At 43.3% G+C, this 16,789-nt stretch overlaps 1 protein-coding gene across 1 annotated transcript in view; it reads right to left on the bottom strand.

Moving 5' to 3' along the window:
- The window catches only part of UBE2O (ubiquitin conjugating enzyme E2 O), a 173,371-nt gene that overhangs the window by 101,451 nt on the left and 55,131 nt on the right, over positions 1-16,789 (bottom strand). Inside the window, exon 2 of the mRNA XM_029600426.1 lies at positions 5,243-5,302. Within this exon, the coding sequence (XP_029456286.1) occupies positions 5,243-5,302 (60 nt within the window). The remainder of the gene's footprint in view (positions 1-5,242; positions 5,303-16,789) is intronic.

Here is a 16,789-nt window from a genome sequence, read left to right as displayed (position 1 = left end):
AGGGAGGCCTAAGTGGTTTAATACAGTTCTTTCAATCCCCATGCTGTCAGATGGAGGGAGTGATGCATCGGGAGGAGGAGGGTGCCCCCTTCCTGAGTCAAAAGGTGAGAGTGGATCCCCCAGTGGAATCGGAGGGCATATGGAGAGACGCATGAGATTTGCATACCAAGGTTGCCTTGGCCACGCCGGGGCTATGAGGAGCAAGTCCGCTACATCTTGAATGCATTTCTGGATTGTCCTGGAGATGAGCGGAATGGTGGGGTAGGCGTACAGAAGGCTCCCTGTCCACGAAATGAGGAAGGCATCTGGAGCGTATCGAAGACTGCTGGGGTAGATTGAGCAAAAGCTTTTCATTTGACAATTTGTTTGGGTGGCAAAGAGATCAATTGTCGGGACATGCCATTGTTGAAAAATTGTTAAGGCTACTTCCCGATTTAGAGTCCATTCGTGTGGATGGAATACTCTGCTTAAGCGATCCGCTGTTACATTGTCTAGACCCGGCAGGAAAGTAGCTTGAAGCATAATTCCCTTCGCGGTTGCCCAATGTAGGATGCGAAGTGCTGCCTGACAAAGTATCCATGAACCTGACCCTCCTTTGTTTATATAGAACATCACGACCTGGTTGTCTGTGTAGATCAGACTTTTTCCCATGAGGTGCGGAGAGAAGGTTTGTAGAGCTCTCCAAATTGCTCGAAGTTCCAGGAGAATGATTTGGAGTGCACTTTCCCGAGTAGACCAGCGGCCTTGAGTTTTTAAGTGTAGAAGATGGGCTCCCCAACCTTTCCGGGACACATCGATCGTAAGGGTTAGTTGATGAGGAGGTAGGCGGAAGGGCGCTCCTCCTGATAATTTGACGGGAGTCATCCACCATTGAATGTCCGTTTTTATCTGATTGGTGATTCATACATGGGAGGAAAGAGATTGTTAGAACTGTGACCATTGATTTTTCAGACCCCATTGAAGACGTCTCATATGAAGTCTTGTGTAAGGAACAACATGGATAGCTGCCGCCATGTGGCCTAAGAGCTGACGGACCAGACGTGCAGATGTTTGTCGTTGCTTGTGCAACTTCTGAGCCAGGGAGATGAGAGTGAAAGTCCTGTCCTCCGGAAGGTAGGCCCTCACCTCCAAAGTGTTGAGGAGTGCGCCAATAAACTGCAGCATTTGGGTCGGTTGCAGATTCAATTTTTTGTAATTTATCAGGAATTCCAATAACTGGAGACAATCTATGGTATGACTCGTGTGAGCTCGAAGGGTAGCTGGATCCGAAGCAATCGTCCAAATAAGGAAAAATTTGGATGATAATTTTTGGAAGTGAGCCACCACCACTGCTAAACATTTGGTGAAAACCCTTGGGGCTGAAGAGAGGCCAAAGAGCAGGACTCTGTATTGGTAATGTTCCTTCAGAGCCTTGAAACAAAGGTAGCGCCAGGATGAAGGGTGCATGGGAGTATGCATCCTTGAGGTCTATGGAACATAGCCATTCGTTGGGATGTAGGAGAGAGAATGTTTTTTTAGGGAGGTCATCTTGAATTTTTCCTTCTGAAGGTATTTGTTGAGGTTTCAGAGATCTAGGATTGGACGAAGTCCTCTGGATTTTTTTGGAATGAGAAAATAATGGGACTAAAACCCTTGGTCCTTTTGGGACAGAAGAAATTTGAGAATGGCGTTTTGGATGCAGAGAGTGTGTAGCTCTGCTTGAAGATATGTAGATTGGGATGATGTTCCCAGAGGAGAAGGAACGTATGGAATCCTTGGAGGGATAATGAAATTTAAGGAATAACCTTCTTTTACAACATCCAACGATCTGTGGAGATGGTTGTCCAATTGGTATAGAAGTTCAGCAGGCGACCACCGATGAAAGGCGGTGGGGGTGGCTCAGGGTTGCTCAAAAAGCCGGTGTCTGCTTTTGAGGTGCCGAAGTTGATTGCTTTTGTGGACATTGTTGATGAGGACATCCAAGTGATTGTTGAGTTGGAGCCTGATATCACTGTTGTGAGTAACTTTGTGGGCGATAAGACTGGTATGGCCGGAAGGCAGGTCTCGGGAACGACCTTCTTCGGAAGGTAGGGAAAAATTTCCTGTAGGATGATTGAGAATCCGTGGGTGTTGTGAGTGCCAACACCACAGTTTTCTGCTCTTTAAGGTGTGCAACCGTTTCTGTAAACTTCTCACCAAATAAGTTGTCCCCATACAAGGAATGTCAGCCAATCTGTCGTGCACATCTTCCCTTAATGAACTAGCTCTTAACCAGGCCATTCTGCAGGCTACGATGGCTGTTGCAGATGAACATGAGGAACATTTGAAAAATTCGTATACTGATCGCAGTAAATGTCGTAGCCCCTCCTCCATATCAGTAAATGGTTGAGGTAAAGAGTAGTCAGGAGCTATGCAAAGTGGGTGTAAGTTTTGCAGAGTTTCAAATAAATACTGGATCATATCGAACTGATGGTGCTGAATTCTTGTAGAAAACATGGACGAATGGTAGACCTTGCGACTAAAATCATCCATGGATTTATGCTCCTTCCCTGGAGGGGAATTAGCATGTAGTTTAGAGCGCTTAGTCTTAGAGCAGACTCTACTACAATAGAGTTATGAGGTAATTGTACCAAGTCATATATGGTGGAATTTCACATTCTATACTTTAAATCAATCTTTCTGGATGCAGGTCCTGTTGAGTATGTTTTTTCCCACATCTTGTATAAAGCAGGAGTTTAATACGTCATTTGGGGGTAAAGCTGTGGGTTCGGGTGGCGTATTGAAAAGTTTTAAAATGCCAAGAACCTCTGACCTAGGATCTGGAATTGTTGCTGTTTGTATTTTTTAAGAGATTCCCCACCTTCTCTATGAACTTCGCGTAGGTTAAGTCTTCTGGTGGGGAATAGGGCTCTGGAAGGCCTTCTGGTGGGTCTGAAAGCATGCCCGTGGAGGAACTGGGAGAAGACGTGGAAGTATGAGAAAGTGGGCTATCTGGTCTTGCTGGAGTTGGAGACAACACCAGTGGAATAGGGTGTGAAGGCCCAGGAGGAGGAGGTGGTGAAGATGGAGTCACCGGTCTTGGATAAGTAGATTGAATACCTTTTTTGAAGATTTACAATGCTTGATATATCTGTAGCATTGCCATGGAAGCAAGATGAGTCTGTGGCCTGAAAGGAAATGGCGTTTGCGGAACAGCTGATAAGAGGAAGCACCGTGGAAGGCACTGTGTGCTCCCAAGTGCTCTTTGGAGTGGGATGCATTGTAGATGCCCCACTGGAAAGTGAAATACCACTGAATGATGGAGCCCTAGATGAATCAGAGTCGAAAGAGAGTTCCACATCCGAATCTGGCCTTGGCGCAATGGAAAGAAACTGCTTTTGAAGTACAAGTTTCGTTTTTTGTGTACTTTTCCGAGGCTGAAGTGTAGTTGGTGTCCCATGTTTGCTAATGCATTCATGGTGCGTGGATGTGCCTTGATGTTTCGTTACGCCATGATGCTTTGATGCGCCGTGTTGCATAGGCAATGCCGTACTGCATCGTCATGCGCCGATGTGCTTCGACGCTTCATCGATACGCCGTGCTCCAAACGTCTACCTTCATGGATTCGACACCTCGAGCCAGATTGCGAACTTTTCTGTGATGCAAGCGGGGTAGCGGGAACAGAGCCCGCTACCCCGGCAGTTTTGAGGGGATTTAGGAGGAATAACCTCGACTCCTTTCAATGGCGCTGGGCGTTTGGCTGACCTTGCCGATGTTGAATCCCCTGGTTCCGACGACGCAGGTCTTTTTCCTCAGTTCTTTTGAGTCTTCTCCGGTCCCAGAGAAGATTGTGTGGAGGGCGCTCTCAAACGTGCTATTCAGTCCGCACATTGTGTTCTGGCCCTGGGAGACATCCGACCGCAGTCCCTGCAAGAGGACTGGTTGTGCTCCAGGCCTAAAGAAATATAGCAATAATTATGTCCATCCGTAATGGACATAATTTTGCCACATTGGCAGTACTTAAATCCGGAGTGTTTAGGTGCCATACTGTCTGAAAAAACATTCTTGAGAAAAATCGCTGAAATATCGCAAAAAATCTGACGAGGAGAGAGAGAGAGAGGGAACCCCGCGTGATATCAGCTGGCGGAAAAAAAGAGACTAAGGAGAGAAACTGATTCATGCAGGAAGATGACCGCGCAGGCGCACAGAGTTGAAAACTCTGACACTATCTGAGGGAAGCTCCGCCTACTCCCGGTCGTGTCAACGCTCCCAGACAGCATGGCTAATTCAGCCCTATCGACAGGGAAAACACTGTAAACTTGACCTTCTGCCCTCTTTTCTCCCCCTCCTGGGGCATTTTTGGAAAAGCTTTGAGAAGGTGCTCTAGTAAAAGCCATGTTCCTTTAGCAAACAACCTGTGCTTTTCTAATGAGGGTTTCTGCAGTAGAGTGTGTGTGAGAAAATATAATGGACCTGCATTTCAGACTTTTAGAGCAGTGAAGGACATATACCAAACAACTTTGGATAAGATGGAGCTCATTTACTTGGTTTCTCAAAAAACCAATCAAAAAGTATCATTATGCTTTAACACAAAGCATAGAAAAGCCCACACCTTTGTCTGTTCTTGGACCTCTTCTTTTTGTGTGACTCGTCTGTGTGCTAGCAATCCTTTTGCTATCTTTCTATGTGATAATGTATAGCTCATCTCATCTGTGATTTCCATTTCTGAATGTGTCTCAAATCTAGAGAGATACTTTCTAAAATTGAATACAGATAGGATGATCCTATGCTTTTTCCTATCCATTCCCTCCCCTCTATTCTTGGTTCTCGTATTTGCCATACCCAGCCTCTGCTGAGAATGTAATCACTTCTCATCGCTACCAGTGCCAAAAGACTGCTGGTATCAACTTTCTAATGCCACTAAAATTCACTTTTTTCTTCCTCCACTGCTAAAAAGCTCTGCCTCATGCAATAGTGATCTCACATCTGGATTTCTGTAGCTCACTGCTGGCTGGTATTCCCTCATCTACAATGCGTCCACTGCTCACCCTTTTCTTGTTCTTTATATGGAGAACAAATCTATTCTTAGAAAGAGTAGTATCTTTGCTGCACAGAGTTGAAACGAAAAGACTACTGTACCAAACAGATTTTAAAAGAAAGTTACCATGCAGGGATAAAAAGCATAGGGGGTCCATCAATATGCCTACTTTCAAAATCAATAAAGTGAAGAAAATCTGAACAGGTCAAAACAACAAGCAGGAGAGAGAGGTGAAGTGGCACTTACAGTTGAACTCACGTGTCGGACTACATCACGGGGCACAAGAGAGCGATCCTCGAGTTTTAGCTAAGAAAGAAAAAGAAAATTTTAATGTAAAAAAAAATGTAGGACTGCTTTCAGGGGCTAATTGCTATGTGGCAGGTGCCTCAGAACACTGCTCTATATCAGCCAGTAAAGCATAAACGCTCAATATCATTTCTCCTATTCTCTACATAAAACTACTTCTGCAGCAGGAAGGCTTCACTTATATACTATATATTTGAACTGAAATATATATATATTTAAATATTTTCCTATATATTTATGAATGGACGAGCATTATTAAAAACCAGAGGTCCAGTTAATTCTTGACTTGCATTTGGGAGAACACTGGTTACTAGCGATTCAGTCTCGAGCAAGACAACAAATAGCAGCTCAGAGGGGGCAGCAGATGCCTCGGCCTGCTATTGGAATTCCTTAAATCTCAGTTAACTGCCTAATAAGGAGTCCTGTATTTTTAGTTTTCCTGGGTTCTTCTTGAAAAAAGTGGACAGGTATAGAAAAGAATCTCTCTCATTGTCCCTTCAGTCACTATAAAGTTAATATTTGCAGTAAGAGTCACTGCTGCTTTAACACTAAGAATAAAGTCAAACGAGTTTATTATTTTATTTTTTTTTAATAGCCAACACTTAGCATACTTCGTAAACCAGCAAGATATGTCCTCATGATTGCCGGTATATAAAAACCTTAAATAAATAAAATAAATAAATAAAATAATAAAAAATAGGTTAGTATATTTTTCCACAATCTGGACATTCCTTATCCAGAACTTTTCTAACAATAATTTAAGTCTGCATGCAATCATTTTCATTGTATTACTGGACATATAGAGGTACAATAAATCCCTGCCCAAATGGCTTGGTAGGTACCTGAGGCAATGGGAGATAAAGTGATATACCCAAGGCCACAGAGATTTAGTAGGAGAAGTAGAGCTTGAATCCTGGTCTCCCTAGCTCTCAGCCCATTGCTCTAAACCACTAAGCCACTCTCTCTCTCTAATGGAAAATTCTGCCAAATCCAAACTACTGCGAATGTTATTTTTAAAAACATGGTGTGCCCGATGTGTTTCTTTTTTCTTTTACTCAATGGCTTGAATTTGTCTTAGTGTGTGCTGGTCATGTAAATTGGTGGGGGGGGGGGGGGGGGGAGAGCTTCAAAACCCAGTTCTTGCAAAAGGTTTGCATCTCTTCTAGAAAGATGTTATCAACCACTGAAAAATAAACATTTACAGGATCTACATCTACCTAAAAATTAGAGAAAAAGGAAAGCTTCAAATTAAGAAAAAAAAGGTTTTGGCTCAACATGAAGTGCCTTGAAGTTACTATATTTGAAAATCTTTATGCAGCTTCATCTCTTCTAGTGCAGCTGTAACTGTAAGCACAAATACCAGATAACACACTGGATACTGACCGGTAGCTCTCAACAATGACATGAAAGAGCATAATACTGGAACAGCATGAACCAATCCAGTGCAAGAGAGGGAGATCTGAGACACTTGTGGTAACTTGGCTGCCATCTAGATATCAAGGAAACTACTTAAAGAAAAATTACAAGAAATCTCTCTCTAATTTGCTACATTTGTATGTGGTCACTGTATCATGCTACAAAAATCATACCTGCATTAAGTTTTTGGGGCATTTTACTGATTGTTTTTGTTATCTTAGGGTCTATCCCACCAAAAGTTACCCCTTTCCTCAATACAAAAGACAAGGACATTCTCATAGGACACAAGGACCACAAAAGTCTACACGAGAAAAAAGGGAGTTTACGCATGAAGAATAGCTTTCGCTCAGTGTGCATAAAAGCATGTGAAAAAGTATAACAGCATGCATACTTTTATCCACTGGAGACAGGTGCACACCAATCTTCTGTAAAGTATGCACACTGTATAATGGCGCACATGTTCACAGCCACTCAGAAAGCAAGATGACAATCCTCATACATGGGTGACCACACCTAATGGAGACTGGCACAGAAAACTTGTGTCAAAGTTCCTAGAACTTGGAACGAAAGATGGCAATAGGCAGCTAGGAAACTGAGCTCCTGACATCACAGTACATTTTTACCTTTAGTTTGCAAAGGGTCAGAAAAGAAAACTCAAATTGGTAGCGTCCCCTGCTACACCACTTCCCTCTACCCCGCGTGGCGCTATGGACGCCCATGTAACTCAGGGTGCATCGCCATTGACACAAAAGCTGTTGGAGAGGTCTGGGAGGGAAAATTTGCTCTCATCTCCCCCAGGCTAGATGGCATCTCTCAGCCTGGTGGGTTAGAATACCTCTAATCAACCAGATGGCTGCTAGGCTCCTGTCTTCATAGCTGGGGGAGTCGTTAACCGATGATGTCAATGTGAGTGCTGGGGATGCTGAGAGAATCAGTGCTACTGTAACGACCAACATGCTGGCCAGTTCAATCCTGCACCCCGACTCGGATGCATACGAGGAGAATGCTGGAAGTATTGACAACTCTGTTCCTGTGGCCAGTCAGATTTCTGTGCAGGAGAACTTCAGATTGGTGAGACCCAATGTATTTATCCTAGAGTCCATCTGGGAAGCCATAGAGAGTTTGGGGACTGCCATTATTTCTCAGGTTTCACCTTTACATCAGAAGAATATGAATTTGGAATTTCATATTTTGTTCTTAGAGAATTCCAAGGATTTAATCGTTACACAGATATCTGAAGTCCAAACTAGTGTGACTTATGTTAAAACCTTGCAATAAAGTCTGCTTAAAGACAATTTTTCTTTCCAACAAAGTGGAGAGTATGGAAAACACCGAGATGGAAAATTCACAAAATGCAAATGTTGACATCTGTGCGCTCTTGGTCACACCCAGGGATATGTTTAGAAGATATACATTGGAAGTTCTCAAGATCCCTTAATCTGCATCCCCACTTATTGCTAGGAACTATTTGCCGCCCTCTAAATGAGAAGCTGAGTTTAGAAGACCTCAGGAAATTTCTCCTATATCTGACAATCCCTTGGATGTTACAGTTTTATTGGAAACCTCCGATACTATGTCCACCAAACCCTCTACATTGCTGGTATCTTTGGTCCTGGACTCTGACAAGACAATGGCTGTTTAGAATGCATTTTAGACATCGAGGTGACACTTTCTTACAATGCAAAATTACGGCATTTCCAGATGTGGCAAGATCAACCCAAAAGGAAGCAATTTCTTTTGATAGACCCAGAATTTTGCAGCTGGGGGCTCAGTTCTTTCTTAGACTCCCCTGCAAATGTGTTAAATAATGGTATTATGCATGTTTATGGTTTGTTTGTTTTTTTTTTTTTAACCGAGCCAACTCACAAATTTATTAGCGAGAAAAAAAAAATATATTCAGATCCTCCTACTTCTGCACCTAGAGCTCCAGTGCAGTGTAAATTTATGTTATTTGAAGTCCAGGGGTTAGCTGTCCTGTTTATTGTTTCTTATACATAGTATTTGGGTTTCCTTTTGGATTGTGATCTTGGTTTTCCTCACATTATGGACTTGTTCACTAGCTGATTATTAATGTGTTCATGTTCTCCTGGATATTTGTTTATATTTTGTGTTTTTACAAGTTTATCTTGATGCATGTAATTTGAAACTGCATAAATAAAAGGTTTAAATAAAAAAAAGTTTCTAGAGCTTTGCTTCACTGAGGATGCCCATGCATGCTATTATACCACATGTCCACATGGTATCCCTTCAAGCTTGTATTTTAGCAGTGAAGAAAATCAGAGAAACCAATTCCAAGGAGATGTGGGCATGTTTTGTGAGGACAGACATCCTGCTGACCTCTGAGAGCACCTGTTATAGGTAAGCAAATTTGCTTTCTCCAAAGACAAGCAGGATGACAGTTGTGCATGGGGAATCCCTAGCTACAAGTTTCCCCCAACAGAAAAATGAGACACAAACAACTAGTGTCAACAGGCACAACAATATTTTTTGTTGGGAACAAGCCTTTTTTCTATTTTTTTTATATGTAACTTATGAGGGCAGCCTGTAACCAAAACAAACTGATCCTAGGAGAGAAGAGAGTTGAGTTCTATACCATAAACAGGTTTCAAAGGGCACACTGGCCAAATGTACTATGACGTCGGCCATTCCTGTCCAAATAGTGACAGGTGAATGTGTGACTCCATGTCGCACCCTTGCAGATGATCTTTATAGGGACAGATTGCAGGTGAGCCACCAATACTGCCATGGCTTGGAGAGAGAGAGCCTTGATATGGCTCGCCAGATTCAGCCCTGCCTGGACATAACAGAAAGATGCAATCTGCTAGCCAATTAGATATAGCCTGTTTGGCTATGGTAATCCCCAGCTTGTTTGTGTCAAAGAAAACAAAGTTAGATAGACTTTCTCTGGATTTTAGTCTGCTACACGTAAAAGGCCAAGGCTCTCTTGCAGTCCAAACTGCTTGTTCACCCTTGGTGGCCATGTGGCCTGGGAAAAAAAAAATGTTGGAAGGATGGTAGACTGGTTAAGGAGGAATTCCAACACCACTTTAGGCAGAAACTTACTGTATATTCTTGTGTATAAGTCAAGGGTATATTTTGGGCCCCAAATCAATATTTATCTGGTCACTCGTGGATAAGTCTAGGGTAAAACCTAGGGCTGGCCTTCCCTGTTCAATCCCTCCCTCCTGTGTCCGGGCCATCTGCTACCATTAAAACCCTCCCCCCTAACCCCCCCCCCCCCCAGACCCACTGAAGTCCCTGGTGGTCCAGCAGGGGGCCCCGTAAGTGATCTTCTGCTCTGCCAGCCATCAAATGACAGGGGCCGGCCAATGGTACCATTAGCCCCTGTCACATGGTAAGGGCAAAAGGGCAGGAGATCGCTCCTGGGCCCCCCACTGGACCAACAGGGTCTTCAGTGAGTCTGGGGGGCTCTGCACGACATGCGTACAGTACTCATGTATAAGTCAAGCCAGCAAATTTATGCCAATTTTTTTGGCATAAATTTCTCAACTTATACACGCGTATATACGGTAAGATGGGTGCATAAGACCACTCTGTCATGATAAAATTTGGTGTAAGGTGAATAAGTTACTAGTCTAGAGATCACTAACCCTGTGTGCCAAAGTGACTATCAACAAAAACACGACCTTCCACGTCAGGTACTACAGGTCACAGTGGCTCAAAAAGAGCTTTCATCATGTGAGACAGAACCAGGCTGAGGTCCAAGACACAGCAGGGACTTGATGGGAGGCTTCAATGAAGCAGGTCCTGCATAAACCAGACAACTACAGGCTGCACAGAGATAGACTTACCTTCTACATGGTGCCGGCAGGAGCCATTTGTGCTAAAGTGAACTCTTACAGAATTGGTCACGAGACCTGACTCAGATAAATGAGGAAGGTACTCAAGCAGTTTGTGTGTGGGGCAGGAGAAAGTATCTGGAACCTAGATCCACCACTCAGCAAACCTCCTCTATTTAAAACCATAGAATTTTATAGTGAAATCCTTACCCAATGCTAAAAGAATAAGACATGTCATCAGATAACTTGAGTTGCAAAGTCAACTTCTCAGCAGTGAGCAACAGGGACTTAAACATTGGGATGGCACCTGCTTTGGGATGGGATGGCACCTGCTTTGGGATGGGATGGCAACCTGCTTTGATCCCAAATGGTGAGATCTGAGGAAGTTCCCAGTCTGACGGGTTCCCTGATGGACATCTCTACAGGAGTGGAAACCAGATCTGTCTCTGCCAAAAGGGAGCTATGAGACATATGGATTCTCCATAAATCACTCACAATTATCCACAAAAATATTCACCATCAGACCCCTCTTGACCTGCTACACCCTCTCAAATTGCACTCGACGGCCAGACCTTTAAGGGATGCATACAAGGGATCCTAGTATGTCCCTCCTATCAAAACTGTACACCACTCATACATCAGAGACAGGACATTTTCTATCACAGGTCCCTCCATCTGGAACACCATGCCTCCTGACCTCAGGCAGGAAACTTGCCTACTAACTTTTAAAAAGAAACTTAAGACATGGCTGTTCTGCCGAGCCTTCCCTGCCACTAGCCCAACAGCCTGACTAAGAATTGTTCCATCACCTATAAAAATAAACAAATGCTAAAAAGTGCTTATAAGTTATCATGAGGTCGGCTCCTTGCCTCCCTCCCATACTCTATTGTATATAGTACTTTATCTTCGTTCTCCCATTCTTTTTTCCTACTCCCAGTTAAGGCATCCTTGTTATAATGTAACTTTATGCTCCTTTTAAAATGTCTTTTATTGATTGGTTGGTTATAGTTATTGCTTAGTTCGATGTAAACAGAGTTGATTTGATTTGTATCAAGAAAGTCGGTATATAAAAGCCTTAATAAATAAATAAAATAAATATGGTCCCCTCTGAGCTTCAGTGTCTTTGCTACTAGAGGGATTAGAGGATATCCTTACCCTGCCCCAATCTAGAGTAAAAGGCTTCACAGACTTGTTCCAGGCAACAAGTGCTTGACAAATTAGAGTGGAACTTTGTGTCCCCTTGGAACAGGAAACAGATCTATCACTGGTGTGCCCCAGTGGTGGAAGATCTGATTTATAACCCTCCTTGGTAAAGGGACCACTTGTGGGGTTACAAGGACTGATTCATTCTGTCTGTGAGAACATTCTCCATTCCCACCAGGTAAGTAACCCTGAGCACCATCCTCTAAGAGATAACCCAGTCCCACAGCTGGACAGCCTCCCAACATAGGAAATATGAACCCATACCTCTCTGTTTACTGGTATAATACACTGCCACTTGGCTGTTCATTTAGACAAGGATAACTGATCTCTGAAAGCCTTTAGAGAGTGTACCCGAAATGCCCAAAGCTCAAGGAAGTTTATTTAATCCAACTTCTGGGCAGACCAAAAGCTCACAGTGTGGAGCCCATCTACTTAAGCTCCCCAAACCAGGTTAGATATATCAATTGTGAGGACAATTTGGATCGTGATTCCTCTCACCAGATTGGAATTATCACACCGCTAGTACAGGGAGTCCCTCAGTGATTGACTGACCTGGATGGTGGTCTCGTACATCTTGATTGACCTGTAACCACAGAGATCTTAAGGTCCATTGAGCTCTCCTCAAATGAAGACATTCCTTAGAAGTGACATGTACCATTGACACCATAAGGCCCAATAGCTTCAACATGTCCCATGCTATTTGCCGACTCATCTGTATCTCTTCCACTGCAAGCATTAGGGTAGCTGCTCTTTGCCCAAGTCTGGTCTAGCAGAGCTCAGATAAACTCCAATTGAGATGACAGGCTTCAGATGAGACTTGGGGTAGTTGACAACTAACCCTAGTACCTCCAACACCTGAAGAAATCGTATACATTGATGCCTCAGCTCCTGCCCAAGATGTGTGTTTGATTAGCCAATCATCCAGAGAGGATGAACGTGCACCCCCATCAAGGCCAGATATTAAGTAACCTGGGGCTCCACTATCTCAAAAGGCAGAACTTGATACCAGAGGCAATTGTTGACCAGGACTAATCTAAGATACTTCCTGTGACTGGGGAAAATCTGGAGTGTAAGCATCCTTTAGATCGAGAGCGCATAGCTGTCATTAACCATAACTACTCCTTTCGCACCGCCATACTTCGAAACATCTCTCCTCAACCAAAAACGCCGCGGCTGCGTTTTTGGTTGAGGAGAGATGTTTCGAAGTATGGCGGCTGCGTTTTTGGTTGAGGAGAGATGTTTCGAAGTATGGCGGTTCTCAAGTTTTGAAGTAAAGGTGGTTCGTATGCAATAAAAGGACGACATGATGAAATGATGGTCGGCAAGTGCTAGGATGAAATACTTGTTTGAGAATTTAATGGAATGATATAGTGACATCATTTTCAGACGTAAAGCAGTTTCCGATGAAACTGCTTTACCGCTGTCTATTTCCGATGAAATAGACAGCGGTAAAGCAGTTTCTGATGAAATAGACAGCGGCTTAATGGAAGTTATAGCATTGGAGTATGGGTTTCCTGTAATGCTGAAATTTGGGCAGTGAAGTTGAGATTCATGAGTGAAAATCATTATGTAAACAAAATCCCCTGAAGAAACCAACGGGAGAAACAGGAGCTTCCTGTCGGGATGAAATCAAAGAAATTGTAATATCGATTATGTTGGGATATAAGTTATGAATTTCATGAAAATGAGAACAGCAACTTAACAAGGAACTCAAATGGGATGCAAGTAAAGAAATTGTAATATTGATTGTGTTGGGATGTAATTTATGAAACATGAAAATAATAATGGTAATTTAATGAGGAATTCCAATTACTATTCCTTTACTATAGTAAAGGAAACTTGTGTTAAATGTAACAGAGGTAGAAATTGGGGTATTCAATAAATGAGGAGTATGTTTACATTGTAAATTAGGGAATGTTGCAATAGTATTGTTAAAGTGTAACAAGTTTGTATTGTCAGATTTTAATAGTTTATTGTTGTATGAGTGAATGTGGTGTGTATGGTTGATATAAATAGATGATGTGTTATGTTTTTAAAGGTTTGTTAAAGAATAAAAATTGAACACAAATTTCATTGAAATACACGGGTATATTGTTTGTAATACTTATCAGTGTTAATACCTGTGGTAGACCCAGGACAGTTTTATTATATATTTAACTCACAATAAACTCAGTTTGAATCTTTCCAAAACAGAAATACTCTTATTAGGAAACCCCCATTTTGAGAATATTCCATCTGTCATCCAACATAACTGCTCAATTAGCATAAGTGCACAATCTCAATCTCATCTTGGATCCAAAGTTAAACTTAAATTCACACATCAAAACTTTATTCAAAAACTTCTTCTATAAAATCAGGTTATTAAAAGACATGTAAAACCCCTCATTGATCCAGTTCACTTTCACACAGTGGTTCAGTCTCTTATCCTATTTCAAGGCTTACCACAAATAACTACTTGTCTGTTGCAACTCTTACAGAATTCAGCAGCACGGCTTATTCACAATGTTAAATTCCACAATCATATTACTCCGGTTCTTCAAAAACTACACTGGCTTCCTTTCAGGTGGTGCGTGCATTACAAAACCTTACTGATTGTTCACACTCTGATTTACAGCAACAATACTTCTTGGCTCTCGGCATCTTTACATATCTATACCCCATGCAGAAACCTCCGCTCCAAAAATAAACTCTTACTCCAAGTCCCTTCACCAAAAACCACCAGATTAGTTTCCACAAGGGAGCGTACTTTTTCTATAGCTGAGCCCATACTCTGGAATTCAATACTGACTGAAATGCGATTAATACAAGGTAAAAATACATTCAAGAAAGCCCTTAAACCATTACCAATTCCTCCTTGCTTTTCCCGATTTATGTAATTCCTGAAATTCTAATTAGTATCTTATTTTCTTTTATTTAATTATGTTATTAATTTATCCTATTTTGTTTGCTCCCATTCTGTCTTATGATTTTATGTATGCTTTTAATATAACCCGCCCCAAACTTTGGAGGGGCAGGATATAAATACTTTTAAATAAATAAATAAACCAGGTGCCAACGGGCACACCACCACCAGTGTTGTTGGTAACTGAAGGGAAAACAGCCTGAACCCAAACAGGCCCTAGATGGGAGAGATGGGTACTACTACTACTACTGGATAGGGATGGCCAAAGTGACAGTAGATTTGGCCTGTCTGTCCTTCAGAACCTGTTTTGAGATGTAGTACCCATCTCTCCCGTCTAGGGCCTGTTTGGATATGCATGGAGAGAACTCCACGTTGCAGCCTTACAAATCTCCTCTACAGGAACTGCTCGCAAGTGGGTCACTAACACTGCCATGGCTCCGACAGAATGAGCCTTGACATGACCCCCAAGGTTCAGTCCTGCCTGGGTATAACAGAAGGAGTAGCAATCTGCTAGCCAAGTGGATAGTGTCTATTTGGCAACTACAATGTCCAACCTATTCTAGTCAAAAGAAATAAAGTTGGGTGGACTGACTATGGGCTTCTGTCCGCTCCAGATTGAAGGCCAAAGTTCACTTGCAGTCCAAACTGTGCATTGCTCGTTTGCCTGTGAATAGGGCTTGGGAAAGAATGTTGGCAGGTCGACATCTACATGAGCTCTCCACCCCACGGGTGGATATATCCATGGTTAGAAAAATTTGGGTAGGGGGACTTTGAAACGAGATCCCCTGTTCCAAATTTGAAAATACCCATCACCAGAACAATGATTCCTGGAGAAATGGGATGACTGATGCAATCCTGGAAACTCAGAGTGGCCTGCAGCCATGGTGATCTCACAGTCCATTGGGCTCTGCGCATGCCAAGGGAGTGATATGGACGATTGTGGCCATGAGGCCTAACCACCTCATGCGCCAGGCTGACACCTGCTGGCTCTGTTGGATCTCTGCTGTGATGGTCGTCAAGATGATGGCCCTCTGGCAAGGCAGGAAGGCCTTGGCCTGAGTAGTGTCTAACAGGGCTCCTATGAAGTCCAATTGAGGTGCCAGGCAGAGTTGGGACTTTGGGTAGTTGAAAAACTAACACTAGTGACTCCAGCACCTGGATGGTCAGGCACAAGGACCTGGTGGCCCCTGCCCGAGATGTACTCTTGACCAGCCAATCATCCAGATACGGGAAAACATGCACCTTGCACTTCCAAGCCTGTGGAGGTGCACCGCCACCATAGCCAGGCATTTTGTGAAGACCCATGGGACTGACGTGAGCCTGAACGGCAACACTTTGTACTGGAAGTGCTACTTTCCCACCACAAATCTTCCTGTGACTGGGGAAGATTTTGATGAGTGTATGCATCTTTTAGGTTGAGGGAGCATAGCCAGTCCTCTTATTGGAAAAACAAAAAAAGGGGGGGAGATTAAGGTGCCCAGGGAAGCCAGCTCGAACTTTCTTTTTTTTTTTTTTTAGAAACTTGTTCAAGGCCCTTAGGTCTAGGATGGAACAGAGTCCTTTTGTTTTCTTTGGCATCAGGAAGTACCTGGAGTAGAATCCCTGTCCTATTTACCCTGGTGATATGGGCTTGACCACTCTGGCTGTTAAGAGGGAGGAGAGCTCCACTAGTACCACCTCCTGATGTGCTACTTGCCCCCAAAACGGGCACAGAGCGCAATTTGGCAGGTCACAAATTCAATTGGTACCCCTGATGGATAATGGACAGAACCCACTGGTCAGAGGTTATACTGGGCCACTGGTTCGCAAAGAACTGCAGCCTTCCCCCGACCAGAGAGTCCATCATCCCGGGTATGGGCAGCTGACATATGCTCCCTCAACCCAGGCAAAACTCTGTCCTTGGAGTTGACTGAGGAGCCAGCTGGGGCTTGGGTGCTCTCTGCTGCCTGGGATGGCCATGGGAGCCCTGATGGAGTTGATGGGAGAGAGGAGGTGGAGTACAGTACTTCCTTTGGCGAAAGACAGATTTCCTTGGCCCCGGTCTTGCCAGCCTCCTAGAAGAGGAGGATAGGTCCACAGTACTGGCGGAGAGTTGTTGGAAGATTTCATAGTGGTCCCAAAGTTGAGCCACAGTATCCTTAACCCTATTTCCAAAGAGATTCTCTC

Source organism: Rhinatrema bivittatum, chromosome 4 (assembly GCF_901001135.1).
Source record: "Rhinatrema bivittatum chromosome 4, aRhiBiv1.1, whole genome shotgun sequence".
Lineage (NCBI taxonomy): Eukaryota > Metazoa > Chordata > Amphibia > Gymnophiona > Rhinatrematidae > Rhinatrema > Rhinatrema bivittatum.
Note: the sequence above shows the minus strand (reverse complement) of the source record. Positions and strands in the feature narration are given on the sequence as shown.